At 39.2% G+C, this 26,111-nt stretch overlaps 2 protein-coding genes across 2 annotated transcripts in view; one reads left to right on the top strand and one right to left on the bottom strand.

The window, feature by feature from the left end:
• The window catches only part of TG (thyroglobulin), a 155,014-nt gene that overhangs the window by 34,784 nt on the left and 94,119 nt on the right, over positions 1-26,111 (bottom strand). The gene's annotated exons all lie outside the window — the stretch shown is intronic.
• Positions 1,325-23,449, top strand: SLA (Src like adaptor). The gene is made up of 8 exons (XM_040547273.1): positions 1,325-1,572; positions 6,776-6,869; positions 12,630-12,729; positions 15,705-15,791; positions 17,152-17,255; positions 17,944-18,075; positions 19,454-19,586; positions 20,483-23,449. The coding sequence occupies exons 2-8, from the start codon at positions 6,809-6,811 to the stop codon at positions 20,700-20,702; spliced, it is 837 nt and encodes a 278-aa protein (XP_040403207.1). The 5' UTR covers positions 1,325-1,572; positions 6,776-6,808; the 3' UTR covers positions 20,703-23,449.

Here is a 26,111-nt window from a genome sequence, read left to right as displayed (position 1 = left end):
CAAGGTAGCTGAATGCATCAAAAGTGTAAACTGGCTCCCATCACCCGTAAGAGTAAATAGCTACCAGAAACAGGCAGAAGTAACGAGGAAATGGATAATTTTATTTACTACCCTTCACTGCAAACTCATCTGTTCCTCTAAGAGCTGGAAACAAACCACAGATGAGATTTATTGCGTTTATAATGGAGCATGTTCTATTAAGCAAATCCAACTTCTTTAGTGTGAGTGTCTCATCCTCTCTTTTCTGCTGAGGCCTGCCCCGCTTGTCAATGCATGGTGGCACGTAACCTCACCTCTTGTAAAGGTACACAGACCACCAGAGCCAGCCTAAGGCAGGTATGGGTGAAAAGGTTCAGGAAAAGGCAGAGTTCTGCCCCAGCCTATTCCCATGTCCGGCACAGATGTCCCCCAACCCTTGCTCTTTTAGAAATTCCAGAGACGTTAATACATCCATTTGGTGAATGCTGTTAGGGTCCTAAACAAAGTTTAACTGGCTGGGATAGTGATGTTGCATTATGGTAAAGCCAACTCCCCAGAGCACTGGTTACCACTTTTAGTTGTCATCATCGAACAGACAGGCATTACAACAAGCACCTGCTCAGAGCTGCTCCAGTGTGAAGCAGGAACTTGCGTGTGTTGTTTTTGTTTGTTTGGTATTTTATGTTTTTGTTTGTTTTTAATTTACCATACAAAATAACTTATACGAGTTTTTCAGAACACATCTAGATCATAACAGCAAAGGGCAAACCTCAATAAATCGCTCTGACATTTTCATTCACGTCTGCAATACACTATTCCCAGGAGGCTTTAGACAGATTCATATCTCGGTTTCCCCACCTCAGACACTCAGATAAGAGAGGTCCTGGGGCTCCTGCTTTGCTTTATACAACACTGATGTGAAAGTATGCTTCACAGACAGGCTTTTAATCCATGTTCTTCCATTGCTGATATTGAGCTTCAATTACGTGCAGACAGAGATGTTTCATGCAGAGTAAAGAATAAAGCAAACCTTGGATTCCCATTCAGGCTCAATAAGAGTGAGAGACAAACTTTTTTTGCCTCTTCCTGTCTGTCTGGGAAAAAAATAATAATAATATTTAAAAAATAGCAAAGCTACATAAAACAAAACAGTTGGGGACTGAACACAACTGGATAAATAAACTTTGGAAAAGAGAAAGAGAGAAAGAAAAAATCCCTTTCTGTGTAAGTAAGGTAAAGCAGGTTATTCTGCTCATATATGTATATATTTATATCTGATTAAACCAGTCCTGATGCAATATGCTGAAAACCTCCCTGTTTTCCTCAGCCCATGGCGTCTCGAGTAGTGACTTGCAACAGGAACCTCATCTGTTGCAAACACTTTGAGCCTTCCTTATTTCTCAGAGAGGAAGTATGTGGCCTGTTTGGCAAATGCTGCTCTACATGACAGCGTGAACTTCACAACACACTCATTCGCCCGGCTGCTCCTCGCCTTGATCAGCTAAACCTTGCTGGCAGCGTGAGAGCAGTATTATGACTACGGCTTTTTTTGAGAAATACTGCAACCTGGAATATCATGCCCAGCATTTAAAGGTAATCATTACTCTGATACATTTTAGATTATCTGCATACAGGACCAAATCTTCCAATGTTTATTTATGTAGAAGAGAGCTTTATTTCCTTAATAATGACAGCATTCAGACCATGGATTTCAAGTATCATCTAAGGTAGAAAAAGAAAAGCCTGCCTTGATCCTTTTTACAAGGACTGGTACTAAGCATAGAAGGCAAAAGAAGTATTTCTACTGAAAGCTGGCATTAAGAGAGATGCATAGGACCTTCTGCTGAAGCAAACTGCAGCTCTCTGTAACACAAAACGTGAGAAACGTCTCAGACAGATTAATGGGCTTTTTATTCGAAGTGTAAAAAGTTTGCATAATGTGGTATTTGTGTTGTTTCACAGTACTCAGATTTTGCATGTTTCTGTGACTTACCTTGATTGCAATGTTACCTTGCTCTTTCTAAGTGCAAAGATATGAGTGCCTCAAAGCTGAAAGGATGCTCATTTTGATTAATGACAAATTAAGGGAAATTCACCAAAAATACAATTTACTAAATCAAAACTGACTTTTTCCCCAAAATGAGAAATGACAGGCTGTTGGTGTTTACATGTTAAAGCTAAATGGGATTCAGATATTACCTGTGAACATTACTGAGAACTAAATTCTAAGACCTTGAAGGTATAGATGTCAATGTCAGGTAGCAAAAATAAAATCAGGTATAACATCTCAGGAATGATAAATTTCCTCATTTTACTGGTCTGCAGTATTCTTTGTAGGATGGCTTTACTCAGGTGCTTATTTTGTCTTTTTATTTCTTGTTATTTATGTTTCTTCAATATTTACTAATTTTCAGTCATTTGAAATGAAACTTTGACAAAGTTCATACAAAGCAATGGAATTTCCTCTATGCCATGATATGTAAGCGCTCCAGAACCACATTTTCTCACAGAACAGATTCTGAGAGAGGAAATTATTGTTACGTGCACTGCTTGCAGGAACGGAAGGTGTAAATTGTACCACAGGTTTTGAGACACATGGTTTAGGTCAATGAGATTCCAGTCTCGAAAGGTGATGGGATCATATTTGCTGATAGCTCTACCCCTGACAAATAGGACACAAAGCAGGATTGGGGCTGTAGATTTTTCCTCACCCTCCTTTTTTTTGGTAGCAAAAATAAAGCAGTAAAGACAACTTAGTCGCAGTAGTTGTGGGTTTACAAACAGTTATGGCAGCAGCAACCTGATTCCATTAAACATCGTATGTGCAAATGGAAAGGGCCAAAGCTGGAGAGATTGCGAATGTGGTCTTAATGGTTAAAATCAAGTTTTCACACAAGCCTGAGGAGGTGGCCTGTGAGTGGGCAAAGCTACCCTTACACCTACAGGTAGAACTGGGCTTGGTGTGCAGCCCAGCTGCTGCACTCCTCTGTGCAACGCCTGGGGTTTCTAAGACAAGAAATCTATCACCTCTCCTTAGTTCTTCCCGAACAGCCATCAGTGGACAGTTTTCTTAGGGTCTGGCATAATTATATGCTTGTACAACAGAGGATGCAACCTCTACTTGTATGCCAAACCCTGTGAGCCCACCAGGTTTAAGTGAGACAGTCCCTGGAACAGACTCTCCATATCAAAAGAATATCATCTATAAAACTGTCATTGTTCTTCTATTTACTGAAATGATTAAAAATGGGCTCAACCGCAAGATGCTCTACAGTTTCCTGTAAGTCTATTTTTGCAGAGTATCTCAAAATTTGAGAAAACCACCATACAGTTTATCGTATAATGATATAATGAATTTGGATTGTGTTGTCAATACTCACCACAAGCACAAGATACTTAAATGATCGAGATCTATCATGTACTTAACAGTCACATGCAGTGTTGCCTTAGAAATATGTAGGACACTAATTCATACACTGTTACCCTAAAAACAGTGATATGAAATTGTCAGCAGGCAAGTAGAAACAACCTTCCCATCTGCCCCACTTCAAACAAAACTTCCCATTTCTTCCATTTCGATTCCACTTCCTAATGTCTCAGAGTTGAGCCATACCTCAGGGCATTCATTCCACCACCTTTGACTGGACAATAAGCACTTTTACTCTGCCCAAATGTATAATGACAAGTGTCCTTGGTAGGAAAACCAAGTCGGACATGTCATTTTCCTTTTAATCACTTCGGATTAGCAAATCAACAGCAGCAGTCACAGCTTTCCATTTGCTTTTTTTTAAATATTATTATTGAATACTTCTGCCTTGAGTCTAGAGAACATCTTAAAGTTTCTGCCACCTTCAAGATTTTATGCTGCCACCAATGGTAATTAGTGACAGTGAAACTTGGCATGGAAAATGTTGTGAGGCACAGCAAACTGTCTGTCACGCTAGTGACATCAGAGTCCAAAATGCCATTGCTCTTCGCTATTACTGTAAGCACCTTACAACATTTTTGTTTTCCGTAAGTCAGATTCTTCCATCTCTAACATAACAGCACTGAGCTGCATGCTCCTTCATCTTGTTGACTTCAGAGGTCCTTTGGGGGACCAAGGTCATATAAAGCAACGATTCCTACAACAGAAGTGAGCAGTTTAGTTTTGGGCATACTCTTCAAAAATACGAAGTAAGCACATGTTTTTGTCCCAGACTTCTAGTCCTTCTGGACTAGACAGCAAGCAGTTTAATTCCCAGCAGCATATCAGCAAACCTTCAAAAGCATATCAGGTATTTTTAAAGCAACATTTAGAGTTTAGACACCTAAATACCGCCTAGGAAATGAAGGTGCCTTGCTCAAATGTGCCGTGCTTTTAGAAAGTCGGTAAGTACAAGGTAAATTTTTCAGAATTCTTTCCATCATGTACAAATGCTCCATCTCACTTTCCAATGTGACTCAGGCACCCTTGAAAATGGTATCCACTGGATCTTAAGAGCATGAAAAAAGCTCTTGAAAGCACTCTCTCACAAGCCTGATCACTAGTAGGATGCCTTGCTCTTCTGGCCCTCAAATACCAGGAGATCCAGAATAAATGGGCACACAGAGGTAGGACTGCATTATTTTTATTTGTGTGTGGTTTTGTGACACAAAATTCAAGTACTATTCTCATCTAGATAACAGTTGCATGTGTTAAAATTCTAATCAGGCATAAGATATCCATGCTGCCATGCTTGGCACCTATCTGGAATTGCACAAGCCTTTGGTAACCACGGCTTAGCATCAGCTTAGCTAGAGCTGAACTGCCCTTTTAAGTACTGCAAAAATATGGTTACTACAGCACAGATCTCAGTGAAGGTTATCTGTCCAGGTATTTATCCCACTTCTCTGGCTGACCTTTTCATCCCTGCTGAGCTCTCTATTGTTATGCCCAGGAAATTTTGCTGGCTAATTTGAAGATGCATCATGAATGTCTGTAAAACCATTCTATGATTATATCTGTAGCTACTGTACTGGCTACACTATTTCTGTCTGTACTTGTTATTTTTAATGGTATATAACTGAGGGAAATGTTGAAGAAATTAAAATTAGGTCTTGTGGAAAAAATATTCAGAGTTAGTTTGGGAAATTATAAGCCTGCAGGTAGACAAAGGTTGCCAAAATGAACTCTGGGTTTAGCTTTCAAAAGTCAGGTGTATTTAAATGGAGAATAAATAATTTAGTGTTTTCTACCAAGGGAGACCTTTTATTATTTATCTGAATACTTTATTTAAATTTTAGGTTACTCTTGTAATATTATTATTCAGCTTTTAGATTTCCTATATCAAGCAATGGAAGAGGTTTTTATTCTTGTGAAAACACATTTCAGTCATGGTACAGCTTTATCCTACAGATGTGTCACAAGCTAATACCTGAATGCATGCAGTGAAAAGGAGAATGTGCCATTTGGTCAGTGAAATAGAGACTTTTAGCAAAGAAACTTTGGGAACAGAACTAAAAAGCTTGAAAACCGTATGAGGCAGAGTCAAACTGTGCGCTACCATCTGTTTTAGCGCTGATCTACTTGCATTTGATAAGAGGCAAATTATTTTTCTTTAGAACAGTATTTTATTCCATAGGGCATCTCCCTAAAATCACTCTAAGATATGAAATATGTATTGTACTAAGAAATATACTCAATTCTGCTAATCTTATTCCAAAAGACAATTAATGATAAAGTACCATTGTTTTCAGCAGTACTCCTTCTCAAGTTAGACACCGCTCTAACACTGCCAGGCTCTCGCCTGTCATAAGCAAAGAAAGACATCCCAAAGGCAGCAATCATCTTTGAAACATCTATGCTAAAAGAGACGTAAAGATACAGATTGCACCTGAGTTTAGTAGAAATGCACAGGATGCTGCCAGATCTCCTGTTATCATTTTCATGGGACAAATAAAAGAATCTTTAAAAAATCATTAGTTATTAGCTAGTGGTGTTGACTTATTTTGTTTTAAATTACAATTTTGAATAGATACAGCTTATTTGCCTCTTCAAATATTCAATACCATATGACAGCTTCCAATCCAAAGGCTATTTCTGTCTGTTCTTGGACAGGGAGAATTAGGACAGGCAGAGGAGAATGAACTCTCCCTGGCACTATTTAGTTTCGTGACTGTCTGATGCTGCATTTCTTGTACATCCACCCAGACTTTGAAAGACACAATTCTGAAGAATTTGCACCACTTGCTTGATGCAGGGGTGTTTTGTGATCAAACACTTTGAGGCAATGTGTTACTTTTAAGAAGGAAAAAAAAAAAAAAAAAAGGAAAAAAGGAGGGTGGGGGGGGAAACATTGCCCACATTTGCTGAGATCACAACTGCATCAGAAGAAAACCACTGAGCAACACTCTTACTGCTCGGCAATAAAGCAACACAGTAGCCAGGGCTGAAAAACAGATACGTCAATCTAATTAATTTCTTCGTACCTTAAGAGCTCCAAATGTTGTAAAGAACATTTTGTATCTAAAGTGACTGTACAGGCATGGCTTTGCTGTGACTTCCTATTGTGCTGAGGTACTGGTAATGGAAACTTTTACTACACTGCGTTCTTCTGAGCAACTTCCCTAGCTGTGGTTTTCTGCTATTCCCCTGATAAAAGCACCAAAGTGGTGAGAGTTTAGCAAATATGTAAAACTCTCGCATGAACTTGACACAAGAGTTCTCAAAAAAAAAACCATATAACATCGGAGACACCAAAACTGGGTCATTTCTTATGTGTTGGCACAGCAGGTGTTATTCTGAAGTTTAATTTCAATGTCTCCTTTGATTTAGTTCTGAAGAGCTTTGACAGAAGTAGAGAGCACAATGGGAAATACTATGAAAACGACGAGAGCCTCCGCGGAAACAAATGTGGCGAGCCAAACAGGTAAGCACTCATTTAATTTCTTTCAAGAGAAAAAAAGATGTTCAAAATATATGGTACAAGCATCTGTATGTCTTCCTTCATCAGCCTGACATAGAAAAAAACAAGTGCATGATTTTGCTTTGGGAGAAGGAGGGCATCCTGTAGACAGTGTTTGTTTTTACGTATATTCCAGCGCATTTTCTAAACACTTTAAGTAAAAAAATAAAATACGTTAAAACTATTATTTGCTGGTGCACCTTGAAAGATGTTCCTTCTGATTCAGAAAAAAAGTGACATGCTTTGGAAACAAGAAGCACTGTATTTTTGAAAAACTTCCATGTGATATTTTATACATTTTTTTTTTAATTTTGGTTTTGCTTTTTTTTTTTTTTTTTTTTTTTTAAGGTTAAGAGTCTTAATAATGTCATACTTGCACTGAACCTGAAATCTTAGACAGTTGTATTAAAATTAGCGTGCAGCCAACTTTCCATGTCACTATGTTTATAAATAAAGGTTAAGGGAAATTATGCATTTCACAGGCCAAGCTTGCAAAGGGGCATCTAAAACATGTGCCCCATGCATCCACACATGAAAAAAAAATAATAAAAATCATGTTGTACAGCCTCCTGTGGGCTGGCAGAGATCATGTGTGTGAGTGGGAAAGCAAGAGAGTTTCATTGATCTTTTACTCCCAAACAGCAAGTGAGTAGGTGGAGAGTAAGCACAGCCTAAGATATCATACCTCAATTTGCCAGAGAGGTGGTACAAGAGCTGCAATAAATCACTCCCCAGAGGCGTGGAAGAGAACACAGTTTTGTCTTCTTTTTTTTTTTTTTTCTTTTTTTTTTTTTTAAGTGACAGGAGGAAGGTGTTAATCAAAATCTGGGGGTTCTCCATTAGGGATGCTCCAGTTGTGCTCCCTGGTTTTGTAAGGATAGAGAATCAGGCTGGTTTCATCACTGCTTGAAGGAAATCCATCCCTGCTTCTAGCATGGCCAAGAACTAGCTGACACAGGCAGCTGTATAGCCCTAGGTGCTAATAAAGCATAGAGGAAACACTGACAATGACATAAAACATGAACCGCCCATTTATTAATTGTGTAGAGAACCTATGCTGATGCTCCCAACAACTGCCATCAGAAGTACCACAAGCATCAAAACAGAGCTAGACATCCACTCAGAGCAGGACCTTGTGGATGATGAATAGGGGTATGAGGGCTTATTGGCATGGCCGAGACCTGAAGTTTGTATTGTTCCTGTACATGGCGAAAGTCATGATTTAGCAGGACTAAAGCCAACTGCTTCCCTTCCAATTATATAAATAAAACCTGTCTCTAAAAGGTAACTCAGTAAACGTTGATAGTGCAGTGATCTCAGTGGGAAATTACCCATACAGGAATTAAGAGCTCGATCTACTTGTGCTCTCCTACACGTCTAGCACTTGTAGAGAGTTGCTTTGTCAGATCTCACCCGACCTTCAGCTGCCTGCCGCCTGGGGAGGGAGCACATCTCCAGTACCAGTGACACCTGCCCAGGCCACACAATGTCTCAGACACTCTCACCCAGCTGAAATTGCACTGGATACCTATGCTTAATCAACCAAAGCCAGCTTTAAATGCCTGCATAGGTCTCGTGATCTCTTAGTCTGGATCAGGCCAGTATCTTTCATAATGGTTTAAATGTTGTAATTGAAGTCAGGCATAGAAGCATTGGTACTGTCATCCAAATCCAATGGAAACAGATTTTTGAAACAAAACACAGTACTAAAAGCATCTATTGTGGTTAATCCAATGAGTTTGTATCTATTTGTCTCCCTGAGCAGACCCAACTCCAAATCATATCACCAAACACTGAAGGTTTCCCTTAGGTCAAAACCAGACACCTTTGCTTTAAGAGAGGTGGAGGATCCAATCCACAGACTTAGAACAGCAGCCCAAGCAGTTATTGGGAAAAGCAGGCTCGTTTCAATAGGATGGAATTAAAAGAAGGACTGAAACAGAGGGGAAAAGAAAAGAAAGAATACAACAGAAAGGAAGAGAAAAGCAGATAATTGGAATTGACCTGCAGTGCTAATGTACTTGTCAGACCCCTGTAAGTCCCTCGTGCTACCTGAGAGCTGCACTGAAGGCATAACCTTGTGCTTTTCTCACCTGCAACACACCAGTCTTGGTCATGGAAAAAAGGAAAAATGCATAACATGCATTTCCCCAGGAGGTATTTGGACTCCAAATACGACTGCAATGCATCTGAAAGCACACTGTGTGGGCATCCCTGACATAACTGAGGTACAGACACCAGGGTAGTTGCAGCAGCAAGGCGTCATCAGGGGTTGTGAGCTCACCCCCTCATTTTTCCTCCCTTGGGACCCTGAATCAGGGGTTAATCCTTTTCTCAGCTGCATACGGCTGCACCTGCATAACTCTCAGTTCCCGAGCTGGCTGGTTTTGAACTAATTTGGGTACACGCCAATGCTACCCTGCAGCCACACCTTGTGGTTGCTGCAGCACAGGCAACCACCCAGACACACATGAGTGCCCTCTTTTACACTCTCTGGGATTCGCCATGCCATAAATCACAGCGTTCACACTGTGGGACTATGCAGGGACCTGGGTTTGGATGCACTGCCTGTGCTCTCCTTCCTGTCTAAAAGTGATTTGTAGCCCATTCACAGCTGGCCTCTGAATGAGTAATTTGGGGCATGCAGTATTCAGTCTCACACCTTTGTAAGACATCTAGTAATGCAGGTATCTAAAACTACTGTGTATGTCATACTCATCTTTCACTGCTCAAAAAAAGAAAGAAAAAAAAAAAGAAAAAAGAAAAGAAAAAGAAAACTGATTCAGTGGAAATGATGGTACTTCGATCTTTCCATTCTAACTTTTATGTTGTTCCATTTTACCTGTAACATACACACTCAAACTGTGGAGGAGAGGTTGTGTTAGAAAAAAACTCAGTCAATTCTTTTTTCCTTTGCAAGTTAAAAGTGTGGGGAGCTCATCAGACCAAATCTATCAGTGAAATTTAGATGTGGAGAAAGAGGGTAATTTGTCTAGTCCCTGCTTTGAGGCTTTTGTCTTTGAAAGAAGCTCGTAGGGGTTTTGTGAAACATTGTCGAGTGCAGTGGGGTATTTCACATGACCAAAAAACCCAGTGAGGTTTGATTTAAATACCAATTAAAATGAGGGCTTGTTTGTGGAGTGGAACACGAAAGGTTTTGGTTAGTACGTTTACTCTAATATAAGTACACACATTTTAAGAGGCAGAGTTTGTATGGATGCTGCAGCCAACACTATGATTAATTCCTTCCTTTTCAGAACTACAAATTAACATGCAAAATTGAAACAAAAACAGATATAAAGATGAAAGTGTAAGCAAAATCGTGCAGATCTTCCTAGGGTAGAGAAAAAGTCACGTACCCCCCAGTGCATAACGAAATGCAAACCACCACATACATAAGGAAGGAGGGCAGAAAAAGCACTTGTTTTCCACACTTTCAATATGGAAACAAAACATTTATAAATAAATAGCATAAGTTTTGCTTGTTTGTTTAAAAAAAAAAATCTAAAGGCATTTTCATTAAGTTAAAAAACTGACATTGAATTGAACTACTCTCTAACAATCTGCAATGAGAAATTAGATGATGGTACTTTATCCTCACTCTGCAGGTCTTACAATGTACTTTCTGGCATTTATGTCTTATAGTCCTGGGAAAACAAATCACTGTCTTGAAAAACATTCAGCACCAATACTTAGGTACCATAAGCCTCAGGTATTACCATGCAGTTTCATAGACAGAGAAGATGTTTAAGTGTGCATAACAGGAAAGCAATTAAAGACACATTTAGCAAAGGATTTCTTCAAGATAGCTGAACTAGTTACAAACTGAGTTACAGTAGATTAAGCACATCAGTTAGCTGATTGATACAAAGGTACTGGACTAGTTCTCTTCAACTCAGTGATGATAATCAACTAAGAAAAACATGGTAATACTAATACTAAGCACACCGACAAACTAATCCATGTCTACTCTAGACTCTACACATCCGTCTATCTATAAGGATGCTTACTAACTGTACCATGAGACTACTTTCATGGACAACAGCCATCAAGACTAAACATGCTTACAGTCATTTGGAATATAAGTGTTAAATCATCTACTACATTGTATAACACTGGTCCCTACTTCATAACCATGAAAAACTACTCAAAATTAACTGAGAATATATTACTTTTTACTACTTTTAAACCACAGATGTAGAATATTTTCCTTATCACATATTCTCACTATCACTACTGTAAGGATAGCTGGAAGTGTTAAAATACTCATTTTGAAAATGTTTATTCTCTGAAGCCTTGAGTGTTTCCTTCAGCCTTTAATTATTATCATTATGAGTTACTTGTAAGGTCCTAGGACATGGATGCTGAAAGCACAGAGCCAGTCTCAGACTTAGTTCTAGATGTTCTTCCTAGATTTCACTAATTTTCTTCCTAGATTTCATTAAAAAAAAAAAAAAAAACTTCCTTAAAAAAGACAAGTTAATGAAGTAGCTATATTAAATAGCTATATTAAATGAGTAAATGAACAAGATATAAATGTGTATCTATATCCCTGAGAAATTTCTTTATCTGCTCCCTTTGATTCATTCCTATTTTTGCACATGTTGAACTGCTCAGAGTGGGCAAAGACAGAGAGCTGTCCACCTCTGCAAACACACTGTTAGATGGCATTACTAAGGCATGGGAAGCTGATCCTGCTCGTGGCAGAAGGAAAGCTTTGTCTCCCCACGTGCTGGTAGAGGGATGTATTTATTGCTCACCTCCAGCAATAAATGTAGGCAGTACATTACACGAACCTTCTTGCCAGGAGGGCTAAGAGCTCAAAGCACACAGCGTCACACATTTCTGAATCTCCCACCTGTCAGCATTTCCTGGGTACCACAGGCTCCTGCTGGATGAGGAGCTCTTGAATATTTGATAGTCCCAGTTGTGCCCATTGCCCAAAGTGTACTCCCCATCCCTCAGGATCCCAAGGGACTCGGCTCATGTCCTATAGAGTGTTGTGTGGCCCAGATTCATCCCATATGATGTAAAAGGCCTTCTTATCTCTTTACTGACCTCAGTTCTGCAAATTGCAGTTATGCAATGATTAATTATAAATATACATTTTCTCTCTCATTAATGGAAATGAGCATCAAGTGGCACCTCTGGAACAGTTTCCATAAAAGGAGGAAGAATAAAGATCTGTCTGTTCATTAAACTGATGGCAAATGGGCAATAATAGCCATGCTCTCATTGACCTTAATTTGAAATAATTTCATACCTTCAAAAACTACCAGCAGTGAAATGAAAAATTCAACATACATCTTCCTTTCCTTAAAGGAATGCATGGATCAAAATTGTAGCTGGAGGCGTTTAGAAACAGGGACATTAATCAAACTAGGTTTCTTCCTGATACTATAAATACTTCCTCATTTTGATAGTTTCAGACTGAATATGTCCTTTAAATATGGTAATTACTAGAAAAAGTGGTCTAAAATTATGTAGTTATAATTAGCCAAATGCCCTTTTTAAATTTCTAATATCTTCATATTCTTCTCCAAAGTTATAGGCTCATCTTTAGCTCTCTATGTTTACTAAGTGAGAATTTTTTCCATAGAATTTCAGAGTGAGAATTTTTTCCCATATTACTTTCTATAAAATACAACAGACATGATGAAAAATCTATTTCTGTTTCAGAACTCTATCATCTTTGTAAGTCACATTTTCTTCCTTCTTCAACAGGTCAGGAGAGTGATTTCCTTGCTGTCCTCTATGACTATCCCTCAGCAGACATAAGCCAACCTATATTTCATGTAGGAGAAAAACTGCGTGTGCTATCAGAGTAAGTTGATCCATTTTTTCAAATTAGGTTTCATTACAATTGATGCAAAGCTATGTTTATGTAGCTGACCCAAAGTGGATAAAGTTCAGCAAAAGAGAGTTCAAAATCTGCAACAAAGGATGCTTAGCCATAGTGTAAATTTTCCTAGAGTCTAAAGATTTGGGATTTTAGATTTTCTTAGATACTTGGATTCTTCTGAAATATCTTCTCAAGCTGGATTCCTTAAAACAGGAATCAAAGCAGAATTCTGTTTTCAAAGATGATTTTGAGCAAATAACCTCACATTAGTGGGAAACAGAGTAAGAAAAAATAGTTTGAATCAGGTAGAAAAGGAAAATGGTTCTGAATTTCTTCACATCAAGTCTCTCTCTCTCTTACTGTTTTTAATCTAATAGTTCCTTCACGATTAGGACCTTAAATTTCACTCTACATTTGAGACACCTCTAATAAAAATAAAATCATATATATATATATACACATTAATTCATCCTTCATTTTCTTAATGGGAATAAATAAATAAATAAATGGTTTCCCAGCTGGTTCTACTAATAAATAAATAAATAAATGAAAATCCCAAAACGAAGTAGGCTTAAGAACACTAGCTTAGACTGACCTTATGTACAGTGTAAATACTGCCACACACAAGAATAAGCACACCTTGAAAAACAGAAGGCAGTGGCCCTGATATTCTTTTATGCATAACTTGTATAAGCACACAGTGACCTCCTAGGAGTCACTCAGCCCCACAGCCACTGTTTTTACAGCTTAAAAAGAAATGAGAGATTTCAATTTTGCAGCTGGCAAAGCAGATGGATTCAATGGGAAATGAAAGGCATTCATAGCAGAGAAATCCTCTGAGGATTTTTAAATTCACGGCAAACGTCTCTGGGGAAGGTCAGAACATCAAAAGGCTGGAGGACAGAAGTACTCAAGAGAAGTGTCACAGATGCTTCATGAATTCTTAGTCTTCTCCAGACCACTGTGACCTCCTATGGCCTTTGTCAGCAACAAGATCCAGAGCTATACGGACTCAGAGTGGCTGAAGTTATGTTCTGCTGACATGCTGCTTTTCCTAAACCTGGAGATCACAAGGCTCTCGCAATACCACCAGAAGATTTTATTTTGCTGATGAGAGCTTCCCTAAATCCGGGGTGTTCTGTTCTGGTAATTTCTAGCCAATTAAACCTTGCTATGCTTGTGTAACATTTAAGACATAGTACAATTGCCTTACCTTGGAAATCCCAGCTTAAGGCCTCACTCCTAATTTTCATCAGCTGTGGCCCCCCATAACACCACAGAACTACATCTAATCATGTCGATGTGAATGATCCATGCTGCATATCATACGCATACATGTGGTGTATAGTATGACCTGCTGGACATACAGCTTCTAAAATAACTAGGTTTTTGCAGCTGCAGTTTTTATCGTGTTTGTCTGTGGTGCAGCCATCAAGAACTTCTCCTGGTAGCAAACAAAGGCCAAAGTAAGCCTTGATGGGAGTTTTCCTCTTCCTGATTTTGACCAGCTTGTGCACGGAAGAAAAGATGCTTCAATGCTCAATGCAAAGCACAGTGTCCTAGTGAAGAGCCAGTGTTAACGGGAACTATTTGCATACATAAAAGCTTGCTGTACATAAGCTGTGGTGTAATTTTTCACCCAAGTCATTCAAAGAAGCAAAATACAGTGGAAGAGAAGAGCACCATGTCAATACCAGATGTACAACTGGATTTAGTTTGCACTAGTTGGACCAGCTGTCCTCCAGTGATATGCCCCAATCTACATAATTTCTGTGGCTTCTGCCCCAGGAGCCACTCTGGGACTTTTAATAATCACAAGGACTTTACAGCATTAGTAGTATTACAATTTGTAAGAAGTTGGATGCTGAGTCTCTCAGATTTTTTGTTCTTCCAGTTCTTGGTTCTGGCTGGGAGAGTTGTGGGAAAAAAAAAAAAAAAAAAAAAAAAAAAAAAAGACCTAAACTTCTCATGGGTTATTTCAAGTCAGCTAGAAAGCTGCAAACAAAACTTGCATGGCCTGAAATTTCCAGCTCAGTCTTCTCCTTTTTCCTCAGCACATACATTCTTGACCACAGAGCCAGCCACTATAAGCCAGGAAGTTTAATTTAAGTGTTTTCAACTCAGCCACCTTGACCTAATCTAACTGAGCATTGGGTCTGCTGTGTGGGAATTATTTGCGAGCATTTACATGAACTGCCACAAAATGAGTATTTAAACACCACTATTTGGATTCAAACCCTTAAAGAAAAAGGTGGAGAAAAAGCCATCAATTATTGTAACTGATCATTGCTATAACACCCTTTCATTAGTCACTGGAGCTCTGCAACATCCCTGTGAAAATTGTTACCCTGCCCTCCCAAGGGACTCAAAAGCGAAAGCCAGTACTCAACTCAGCAAGAACCTAAGATAGATCAATGAAAAAAACATACCTGGTCACCTACTTTCAGCTATAAGGTCTTTTTTATTGGAGCTTGGTCAGCAACTGAATGAAAAGGGAAAGAAATTCATGAAGTAGTTAGATTAAAAACCTGTTTGCAGGCAGAGTTCATTTGCTGATACTACAGGAAGAACTACAGGGTCGTCTAGACACAGCATACTCAGCCATAATCTGAATGTCTTGGATACGAAAGAAGTCTAGCTGTGGGAAGACAGAGCACAGCAAGGTTTAACCACTGAGTATTTACCCTGTTTCTTTTAACTACAGAAAAAATATTTTATTACTTACGCAATTGAAATGGAACAAAAGCAGCTTATTTCTGTGTCCAAATTTAATCCTAATGTAGGATTAGAAGTGGAACTACTCTAAATGAAAGAAACTCAGGTCCATTTCTGAATATGTAGATTCAAGAACACAGACAGAAGGCTACAACCTAGCCTGTGTGTCTTAACTCATTTCTAAAATGAGGACAAGCTCTGAAAGTACATCTGAAAATATCTGTTCTCTTGCTTTCACACAGTGAAGGAGGTTGGTGGAGAGTCCATTCCCTTACAACAGGTCGAGAAAACTATATTCCAGGAAAATATGTAGCAAAGGTTTATCACGGGTAAGTAAATGCATTTCTTGTAGCCTTTCAACACTACTTTTGTACATGTACTGCACTGATTAGTGCTATTCAGTGTCATAATAAAAACAATATCAAGAGTGACTAGGCTGAAATTTTATTTGATAGCCTAATATAATTTCCCACATCTCAGTTCCCATGAAAACTGACATCAAATTAATATCTAAGTTTAGAATATATGAAAATGAAAATCCTAGTTTTGAATAACTGGAAAGATCAAAAAGACCTATAATGTCATATAAGATACTCAAAATACTTCTGTTGTGTGGACTGGTCTTTAATTTTAAGGCCATGGATAAAGAAATTCTGTTTACAAAGAACCTTTAATATTGACAAAGGGTATAATTCTAATCCACAGATGCTTACTTAAAAAAAAAAAAAAAAAAGACCAATAACCTTTCAAGAACATAAACTCTCACACAGGAAGAGCTAGGACTGGTTCAAAGGTTTCATGTTGCCCTAGACACCAGTCTGGAAAAAAAAAGCATTAAAGCATACACTTAAAGCTTTTCTGGAAAAGGGTTTTTATAGCTGTTTAATTTTAAGCATATGAACTGTGAACTTCACTGGAATTTATATGTGTTTAATTTTTAATATATTCTATATCCTCTTGGAATAGCGATGCTCTCCAAATTTTGGGGCACAGATATGGTTATGGAAAAATACTGTCTGAAGTTTCCCCAAGACCAGATCAAACAAAACAAAAGAACAATTTTATTTTAAAGTACTAATAACTCCTACACCAGCATGGCAAGCTCAGCTACATCATTACTCACTAGCTGTGGCAAAATACAGTGGTGCACCAAGTTATGAAGTAAAATCAGTAGGACTAATGCCACTTCCCTTTATCCAGAAAGCCAATTAATTTAGAAGATTGGACTGAACCCTAGCATAAGCTGAATAATTGTATTTTATTTGTGGTATATAAATATATAAAATACAATTAATACAATACAATAGAAGTTGCTTAAATGAAAAAGGGGGATTGAACTAAAGTATCTCTAATGCTACAGATATGCCATCAACATACCACATGGATATGTCCCTACCAATCTAGATAAAGACATCTTGAAAAGTTTCCTTTCCCCTAGTAAGTCCAAACCTTATTTGTTCTTGTCATAGTCTCACAAAAGTTGTTCAAACTCAGCACATGAAAAAGGAGAGCAATATTTTCTCCATAAACTGAGGAAATATGCCTGGACATAGTTGAGAGAAAACTACAGAAAGCACAGGGTTATTTTTGCAGTCACTTTCCTGGCTAATGCTGCACTTTCACGGCCACACGCTGCTCTCTGCTTCACTTGTGCCCAAATTTCATAATTTGTGTTTTCCTGCTTCACAGATGGTTATTTGAAGGGCTGGGAAGAGAAAAAGCAGAGGAACTTCTACAGCTTCCCAACACCAAGGTTGGCTCCTTCATGATCAGAGAGAGTGAAACAAGGAAAGGTGAGAAATATTTTTCCCCTTGATCTCAGGCATTAAGAGTTTTATAACCTTTAATTCTCTCCCTCTCCTGCTCCACATGGATCTCCTCAAATCCTGAAAAATGCATGTCATGAGAAGGCAAAGGCACCCAGTGCAGCATGACAATCTTTCACCAGTCACCTATGGCACAAATGGTGCCGTAAGCCAGGTTGATGGCCATGGAAAGTTCCACAGGCACCAGCACAAACAAGACACAGTTGTTTAAACATTGTTATTTACTTTGGTTGCATGCAAAGTTTATTAAGCAGTGGGACTTTTCAAATGGAGCAAAAGTCGCAGTTTTGCCTTGGTCTGCAAAAAATTGGCTGAAGAAGCCATAAAATACACACAAATCAGAGACTATGTAAACAGGTAGCTCTTTCACGTACATTTCAAAAATTATGTCTAATATTGTCAGGGCTGATTTCAATCCATTCTCCACCCAGCCTGTATTTGTTCTTATGAGTGCCCCAGCCCAGGAGCAGGACCTTGCATTTTGCCTTGTTATATCTCACAATGTTCAGTTAGGATGGCCTCTCTGTTTTTTCAGATTTTTGTAGGACCTTTTGAATCGTTGTACCACATCTGAAAGATACATTGGTTATGGTCACCACCTTCCATGCAGAATTAGGACCCTACTTTGTCGTAATTAGTTCTCTTGTTTCTCCAGGATTATATTCCCTGTCAGTGCGGCACAGGGAAGTGAAACATTACAGGATCTTCCGCCTCCCAAACAACTGGTATTACATCTCTCCACGGCAAACCTTTCAGTGCCTTGAAGACCTCGTGAATCACTACTCAGGTAAAAACTACTGCAACTGCAGAATAAATATGTTTTCCACTAGCAACTTTAAAACTATATATTAAAGGTCCAGAACATGAAGTTTTTCTTATGCCAAAGACTTGCAGCTACTACCATAGAAAAAGTTTAAATCTAGATCCAGCTATCATTTATACCAATATCAGTCTGGTGGATGCCACCTGTTTTAATGACTATTTTCCAGATTAATGGCAATCTAACCTGTGTCAGAGATGCATTAGCAAACAACACAATTAAGTGGCTGCAGTTATCATACATTAATATGAGAAAGTTCTAAGATGAAAGAGGAAGAACTGCAATAAATTAGTTGTATAAGAGTTACAAGAGAACAATAGGTTCTGTTTTAATTAGTAATGTGTACTCTGTAATTTAAAAAGTTTAAAGCCACAATATTTGCATGTTTCATGGGTAAATGAAAAAGCACATTGGCCAAAGAGTATGCTGATAAACTGGAAAAAAAAAAAAAAGGCACTATACTCACTTGCAAAACGTGCAAAAGGAAATTTCAAGTCCAGTGATATAAAGTGAGGAGTAAAAATTGAAACAGGATAATATTTTTCTATACATTTTAGTTACCTGGCACCTTTCTCCATTTAGAAAGAAGTACACAATCAAACCCTATGATTCTCGAAGAAAAACACTCAACAATTTACATTTTTACTTGAGTTATATCTATAAGAGCAGACACAGTGAAATTTAGCTCTCCTCCTTCCCTCACCACCAGCTGATGCAGAATCTCACCCTGAAACCTGAAATAAGGCTAAGACATCTAAAATATCAGCAGTTGCCATAACATTCTCTACTTGGGCAGAAGAACATATGTAATTTTCCTAGTGGGGCAAGGAGGAGGGAATATAGAGATGAAATACAGAAGAAAGCAATCTGAATGCAACGTGAACATGCAAACTTTGATTCATTTCATAGCTATGTTCCACAGCAAAGTAGGTACACATACAATCCAATCTGAGTGGTTGCATCTTGCATCTATTTTGTACTCTGTTTGCATGACTGTGATGATGGGAAGCAAAAGCAGAACTCACTAATTACTCAAGAAACTTGGTTTTAAGTCCCTGCTCTGTCAAAAACTTCCTTCTAGATTTTTGGCCAGTCACTTAATCTTTCTGTGTCTCAGTTCCTCATTCATACTGTGGGAAGTATATCCCTTGTTAAATTAAAAGGCAAAGGTATGAGGAAGAGAAGAAGTTAAGCCTGTGTTATAGTGTCCTTGCTGAGAATACAACTTTTATTGACTACTACTACTACTACTGTGTCCAAAACTTGAGCATGCACCAGGGAAGTAAAACAACGAAGAGAGCAACGAGCAACGATTAACTTTATGTGTATCCATTTCCCTGTTCAGAAGTTGCTGATGGCCTCTGCTGTGTCCTTACAACACCCTGTCTTACCCAGTGCACTAACAACAACAGCGTAATGAATCCAGTTCCTCCTGTGGTCATGCGGAATAAAAACTTCAACTGGAGAAGCATTCACAGGTACCACAAGGAACACTGCCATAAACAACGAATTCTTTTTCCAGCCTTGTATGTACTAGCACTTACAACACAGGAGAAACAGCCATTTGCTTCTCCTAAGGCCAGTTTCAAATATTCCAAGTTGCTGATAGCATATGAACCCATGAGAACTGCATGTCCAACTCTCTGATAATCTTAGTGCTCTACCTTTTGAAAGTACAGTTAACATTAAATAATTTCTCCTATCCAGACATTAGTATGGCTGTATATGCAATCCCACTGGGATTCTTGAGTACTCTCCACTACAGGGGCAGGAGTAAGAGACAGGACATAAGCTCTTGTCAGATCCACAACTAAAGGCATACAAAACCCCTGTAATCAGAAGTTTTTCCGCCTTGTTCACCTGGTGGCCATACACAAAGCAGCACAATTGTAATGAACGCTTTGTCACATCTTTCCTGTTGCCTCTCATTTCACACACATCCCAAATGAAGGTTCATGAGATTTTTTATGTCTTGACTGCAACTAGAGAAAATAGGTCAGGTTTCAGAAGCTGGTGAAATAACCACTTCCAGAAACAAAAGCACCTCTTACTTCTGAAGTGTAAACTTCCATCCATTACCCTTCATTCACAAAGCATTTTCATTTGCGTACAAATGCAAGAAAATTTTGTGCAGTATTGAGGCCTTTTTTCCTACAAATTAAGAATTATATACATGTTATTTTTCTTTCAGAAGCTCAAAAATAGTCAGATGCTACTGTTGTACTGTTTTAGAAAATCACTGAGACAGAAATGTCGGGTTACTTATGAGCCGGGAAATTTCTTATACAAAATTAACATTGTTTGGTTTAAAAATTGTTAGTATTAGACTCCATTTAAGTAGCTGAAACAGTAATTAAACTTCATTCTTTTAAAGGCTGGAGATGACTGAAGATACTGAAAGCACACTGGCAGCAATAGATGATTCTTGTCTCAGCTATGGCCTGAGGGAAAGCATTGCTTCCTACCTCTCCTTGACAGGGGATGACAACTCTTCTTTTGTGAGTGCCAGAAAGAAGAAAGCCCAGTCTCTGATATACACGGGGAGCAAGCATAAGAGCGCCATTCACTTGCCACCTACATACTACGAAGACTGAACCTAGGACAACCAGAGGGGTAAATGAAAACTGAGGGATTAAAAAACAAACAACAACCAGAGCACCCTGTGGTCTTGCAGTCCTTCAACAGCTGAGAGATACAAGTGCACCAGCTGATGATCAAATGCTGATTATGCTTCTGCATTTCGTCTTCTGAACGTTAACCAGAGACCTTCTTAAGGGCACCATCTTAGCCATGGCAAAGACTCCTTAGCCATGCTAGGAGTGTGCCCAGCGCGCCTGAAATAAGAACTTGCTCATAAGCAAGATAAACTGAGACAAACTAAGTCAAGAGTCAAGTGAGGCAGAGGACTTTTCAGTAAGGGTGATGCCCACCACTGTACAACGGTGACTGCATAGGAAAGGACTATCTACAGCTCAAGACCTTAATTTACGTCTTAGTCTGGTATTTTCCACAAGGCTAAACCATGTTTACAGAACCTACATACACTGAGAGAAAGAGCCTTTTTCTTCTCCATTTGTAATCATTCATTACTAGTGATATTGGGTTGGAAAGTCTCCAAGAAAATAACAAATAACTGGTATCCAAGGGACGCTTCATTACACTGACTCGATACATCATTTTTACGTATATGTGTATACGTCTGTCATTTTTACTTTCTAGGAGAAAAATGTAAAGTTACTGAATCTCCAAGTGGCTTTTAATTCAACTGGTGGGAATGGCCTGCAGTGTCACCAAAAGGTCACAAACTGAAAAACAGACTTAACTCACTGAGAAGAGCAGTTCCTGCTTAGCCCTGAGATGGGAGTACAGGCATATCCAAAAGCAGAATTTATCTGGTCATAGTCTAGCAGATATTCGTCAAAGAATAAAGTGTGTGTTTTTTTTTTTTTTTTTTTTTTTTTTAAGTGAAAAGTAAAAGTTCTTAATATCATACCTACCTGCAAAGGTAGGCTTGCAAAAGTGTGACCTTTGAAAAGAGAACAAGACTTTAACCCGATCTCCTGAAGGCACCCCATATTTATGTATAATATTTATATTAATATCAGATTTTTAAATAATTAAACTAAGTGAACAAATCAGAAACACTGGATGTTAAAGAGTTTTCTGAATTTCTTGTCTGAAGAGAGATATGTGAAATAGTAATGACATTTCATCAAATTGCTTAAAGACTTCTTTAGGCAACTGGGTTGTTTAAAATCTTACAGATTAGAACATTTTTTTATATATATGTACCCTTTGTTAAGTTAAAAAGAAGCACAATGCATGGCCCTTTGAACTTTAATTGTGATTGCTTTCTAAATCAAGTAATCACTCACACCTGGGGGTATAAGATGGTACAATTTACCTGAGTGGAGATCTTTTCAATCCATTGCCCTGCTATACCTTTTTGCACAAATTTGAGTTTAGAGACATAGCCAACTGGGTATGTGTGTATATATTTTTATATATATATTTCTTCTGTAAATATCTTTCATCACAAATGTGTGCTCTACAGATCTTATAATAGATCATTTGCACTAGCAAGAGAGCAAGAGAAGTTCAGAGATCAAAATAGTTCACAGCCTATTTAAACATTTTTCAGAATTTAAAGGATGAATGTAATTTGGCTGATAAACCTTGAACAAAAGGTTTGAACACAAAGCAAAATGAACTCAGGAACTCTAGATGTTTGTATAATCTCATTACTATTACTGATCATTAATCTGTTATTGTGGTAAGTGTATTTTAACCAGTGAAATGTATTTGGGGAGCATTACAGATTTCCAAGTCACAACTTGTATTTATTCATTAAAATAATATCTAGTAGTTGCTTTGTCTTGCTTTTAGAAAATCAAAAACCTGGGGAAAAAACTATTACAAGCTCCCAGTCTTGCAATGATACAGCAAGAAGATACCTTTGATAGAAAACAACAGAAGAATCCAAGAGCCCATGTAACCAGGCAGCACTTTGAAAACACTTCAGTCTCCACTCTGTAGGAAGGGGATAAGACATGTTCTGATGACAGGTATGCAGACTCACAGAATGGTTAAGGTTGGAAAGGACCTGAGGAGGTCATCTGGTCCAAGCCCCTGCTCAAACAGGGCCACCTGGTTGCCCAGCTCCACGTCCAGGTGGCTTCTGAATATCTCCAAGCAGAGTGACTCCACAACCTCTCTGGGCAACCTCTTCCAGTGCTCTGTCACCCTCACAGTAAAAAGAGTGCTTCCTGATGTTCAGACAGAACTTCTTGTGTTCTAGTTTGTGCCCGCTGCCTCTTGTCCTGTTACTGAGCACCACTGAAAAGAGTTTGGCTCCGTCTTCATTGCACCATCCATTCAAGTGTTTATAGACATTGATAAGATCTCCCCTGAACCTTCTTTTCTCTAAGCTGAACAGCTTAGAGAATCCAACCTTTCTTCAGAGAAGATGCTCTAGTCCCTTAACCATAAGACAGAGATGCTCTAGTCCCTTAATCATTTTTGTGACCCTTCAGTGAACTCTCTCCAGTAGCTCCATGTCCCTCTGGTACTGGGAAGCCCAGAACTAGACAGAGCACACCATCTAGATTAACTAGACTTTTCTGGCTAGAGATAAAGTAGATTAATTCTGTATTCATTGGTGTAATAGTGTCTACATACAGCCTAGATGTACATCTAGGTACATGTCTAGCTGTATATTCACAATTTCTCCACATTTATGTGACATTGTACCAGTGTGAGTCTTAGGATGAAAATGTTTATTTTCTGATTATTTTACAAGTGCCTGTCCAGCAATACAGTAAAGCATATATGTTTATATTAATCACATGCTCTAGGGCACACGTGAGCTCATGTCATAACTGAAAAAGGATTTGTGTGGTAGAGGGGACATGCCCTTTGATTGCATGATGACCATTTATACAATCACTTTGTACAGGAGAGACTGGGGTTGGGGGGGAAGCTGGCAGAGAGCAAACTGCAGATGACTGGTACAGTACACTTGGGTTACTTTCCTTTTCAGACTATGGTTTGAGGTATCCTTGAGTAAGGTAGTAGAAAGAATGGACCTTAGCCGGATGAATTTTCCTAGCAGGTAAGCCATCTGCATACTAAGATGTAATTAAGTACGAACAGAAGACACCCATAAATTTTCTCCTTTACTCAATCTAGGAAGGACTAATGTCACCTAGTCTAATCCTGACATACTTTTAGCTTGTTTCTGAAAGCTGCCAGACATGACATTGCAATTGCAGGCAGATTCCTGGGCTGCTTCTAAGACCCCAGCCAAAGATTAACACAGCTATAAAGAACATGATTAAATATGGCACATGGCATGAGAAACTGCTGGATGTAACATATAACAAGATGAGAAGGTGACAGAAGTTATGTATGAACTGTGCTGTATAGTATGTTTAGATTTCACCGTTGATTATGGAGTTCTGCGAACTCTGGCTATTTCTCACATGTAACTGAAAATGCATATTGGGGAACTTTCAGGAAGCACAATCTTGCAAGGCCAACAGCACCTAGATGATTCCATATATGTCTGATATTTCCTTAAAAAAAATAAATAAATCAGAAATACTAAACTTGGGTATGGATGTAGCAAAACTGGGACTAATGGAGAAAAAGTAATCAGAAGTGGCTGGTTCCTCTGAGAGGGAATGAGGCTGATAAAATGAAAGAAAGGAGATGGGAAAATGAAGATGAATCATAGAATCATAGAATATCCTGAGTTGGAAGGGACCCACAAGGATTATCAAGTCCAGTTCCTGACTCTGCACAGGACCACCGAAAAAGCAGAACAGATGTCTGAGAGCGTTGTCCAAATACTTCATGTACTCCTGCAGGCTCGGTGCTGTGACCTGGGGAGCCTGTCCCAGTGCCCGACCAACCTCTCAATGCAGAACCTTTCCCCGACCCCCAGCCTGACCCTCCCCGTCCCAGCTCCATGCCGTTCCCTCGGGTCCTGTCGCTGTCCCCAGAGAGCAGAGCTCAGTGCCTGCCCCTCCGCTCCCCTCGTGAAGGAGCTGCAGGCCGCCATGAGGCCTCCCCTCAGCCTGCTCTGCTCTGGGCTGAACAAACCAAGGGACTTCAGTCATTCATCTTACATCTTACCCTCTAGACCCTTCACCATCTTTGTAGACCTCTTTTGGAGGCTATCTAACAGTTTTATGTCCTTCTTTTACTGTGGTGCCCAAAGCTGCACACAGTACTTAAGGTAAGGCCACACCAACACAGAGGAGAGTGGGACAATCACTTCCCTTGACCTACTAGCAATGCTGTGCTTGATGCACCTCAGGATACGGTTGGACCTTCTGGCTGCCAGGGCACACTGTTGACTCATATTCAACTTGCCATTGACTAAAACCCCCCACATCCCTTTCTGCAGGACTGCTCTCCAGCCTTGTGTCCCCCAGTCTGTACGTGTAAGCCAGGGTTGTCTTTTCCCAGGTGCAGCATCTGGCACTTGCTTTTGCTAAACCAAAAGTTGGTCCTCTAACTCAGGTCACCTGGGGTCCCAGAGCCCATCATCATTGTTGAAGACAGAGACGAAGAAGGCATTAAACCTCTCTGCTTTGTCTATGTCCCTGTTTGTGAGGTGATCATCTTCATCAAGAGACAGACCAGTGTTTTCTCTGGTCCTCCTTTTGCTGTTAACATATTTAAAAACAAACACACACCTTTTTATTGGCCCCAACAGTACTGGCTAGCTTCAACTCTAATTGAGCTTTGGCTGCACAAATTTACTCCCTACAAAGGAGAACAGTATCTCTGTAGTCCTCCCATGTTGCATGACCTTGCTTCCAGTGACCATAGACTTCTTTTTCTGACTAAGCTCTAGAAGAAGATCCTTGCTCTGCCAGGCCAACCTTCTGTCCCCACCCGCTTTACTTCCAATATTTTGGAATTGCCAATTCCTGTGCTTTTAGGAGGTGGTACCTAAAAAGTGACCAGCACTGATGGACCTCAATGCCTTCAAAAGCAGTTTCCCAGGGGACCTAACTAACTTGTTCCCTGAGGAACAGATGAAAAATATTAAGTCTTAGGATCAAGGATATTTAGGATCTGTGTAAGACAGCTCCAGTAGGACAATAAACCTGCTCTCTCCACCATACATGTCTGACCTCCCTTCATTGTCAGGAGGGACATGGCATCTTCATTTCCTTGGGTGAGGGAAGCTTGGAAGCTTTCCTCCCTATACCCATTGGGGAACAACTGGAGGTACGTGTAATATATGTACCCTCCACAGCTGCCTGCAAGAAATGGAGGCAGTCCAGGAGATCCTTTGATCTACTCTTTGCCATTAGAAAGCCTTTTTCCTCATATTGAACGAAAATCTTCCAGCACAATCTTTAGGGCAGGGGAGAAGAGAATGAACTGTTAATTGAAGCCTAGTATTAGGTGGAGCCGAGGAGAATCAGGCGATTTCATCCTATTTTCAGACATGACACATGCTTCCAAATACAAAAGTCCCATAGTAA

This window comes from Cygnus olor, chromosome 2, assembly GCF_009769625.2.
Source record: "Cygnus olor isolate bCygOlo1 chromosome 2, bCygOlo1.pri.v2, whole genome shotgun sequence".
NCBI lineage: Eukaryota > Metazoa > Chordata > Aves > Anseriformes > Anatidae > Cygnus > Cygnus olor.
The sequence above is the reverse complement of the archived record's forward strand: the minus strand, read 5'-3'. Positions and strand labels throughout refer to the sequence as shown.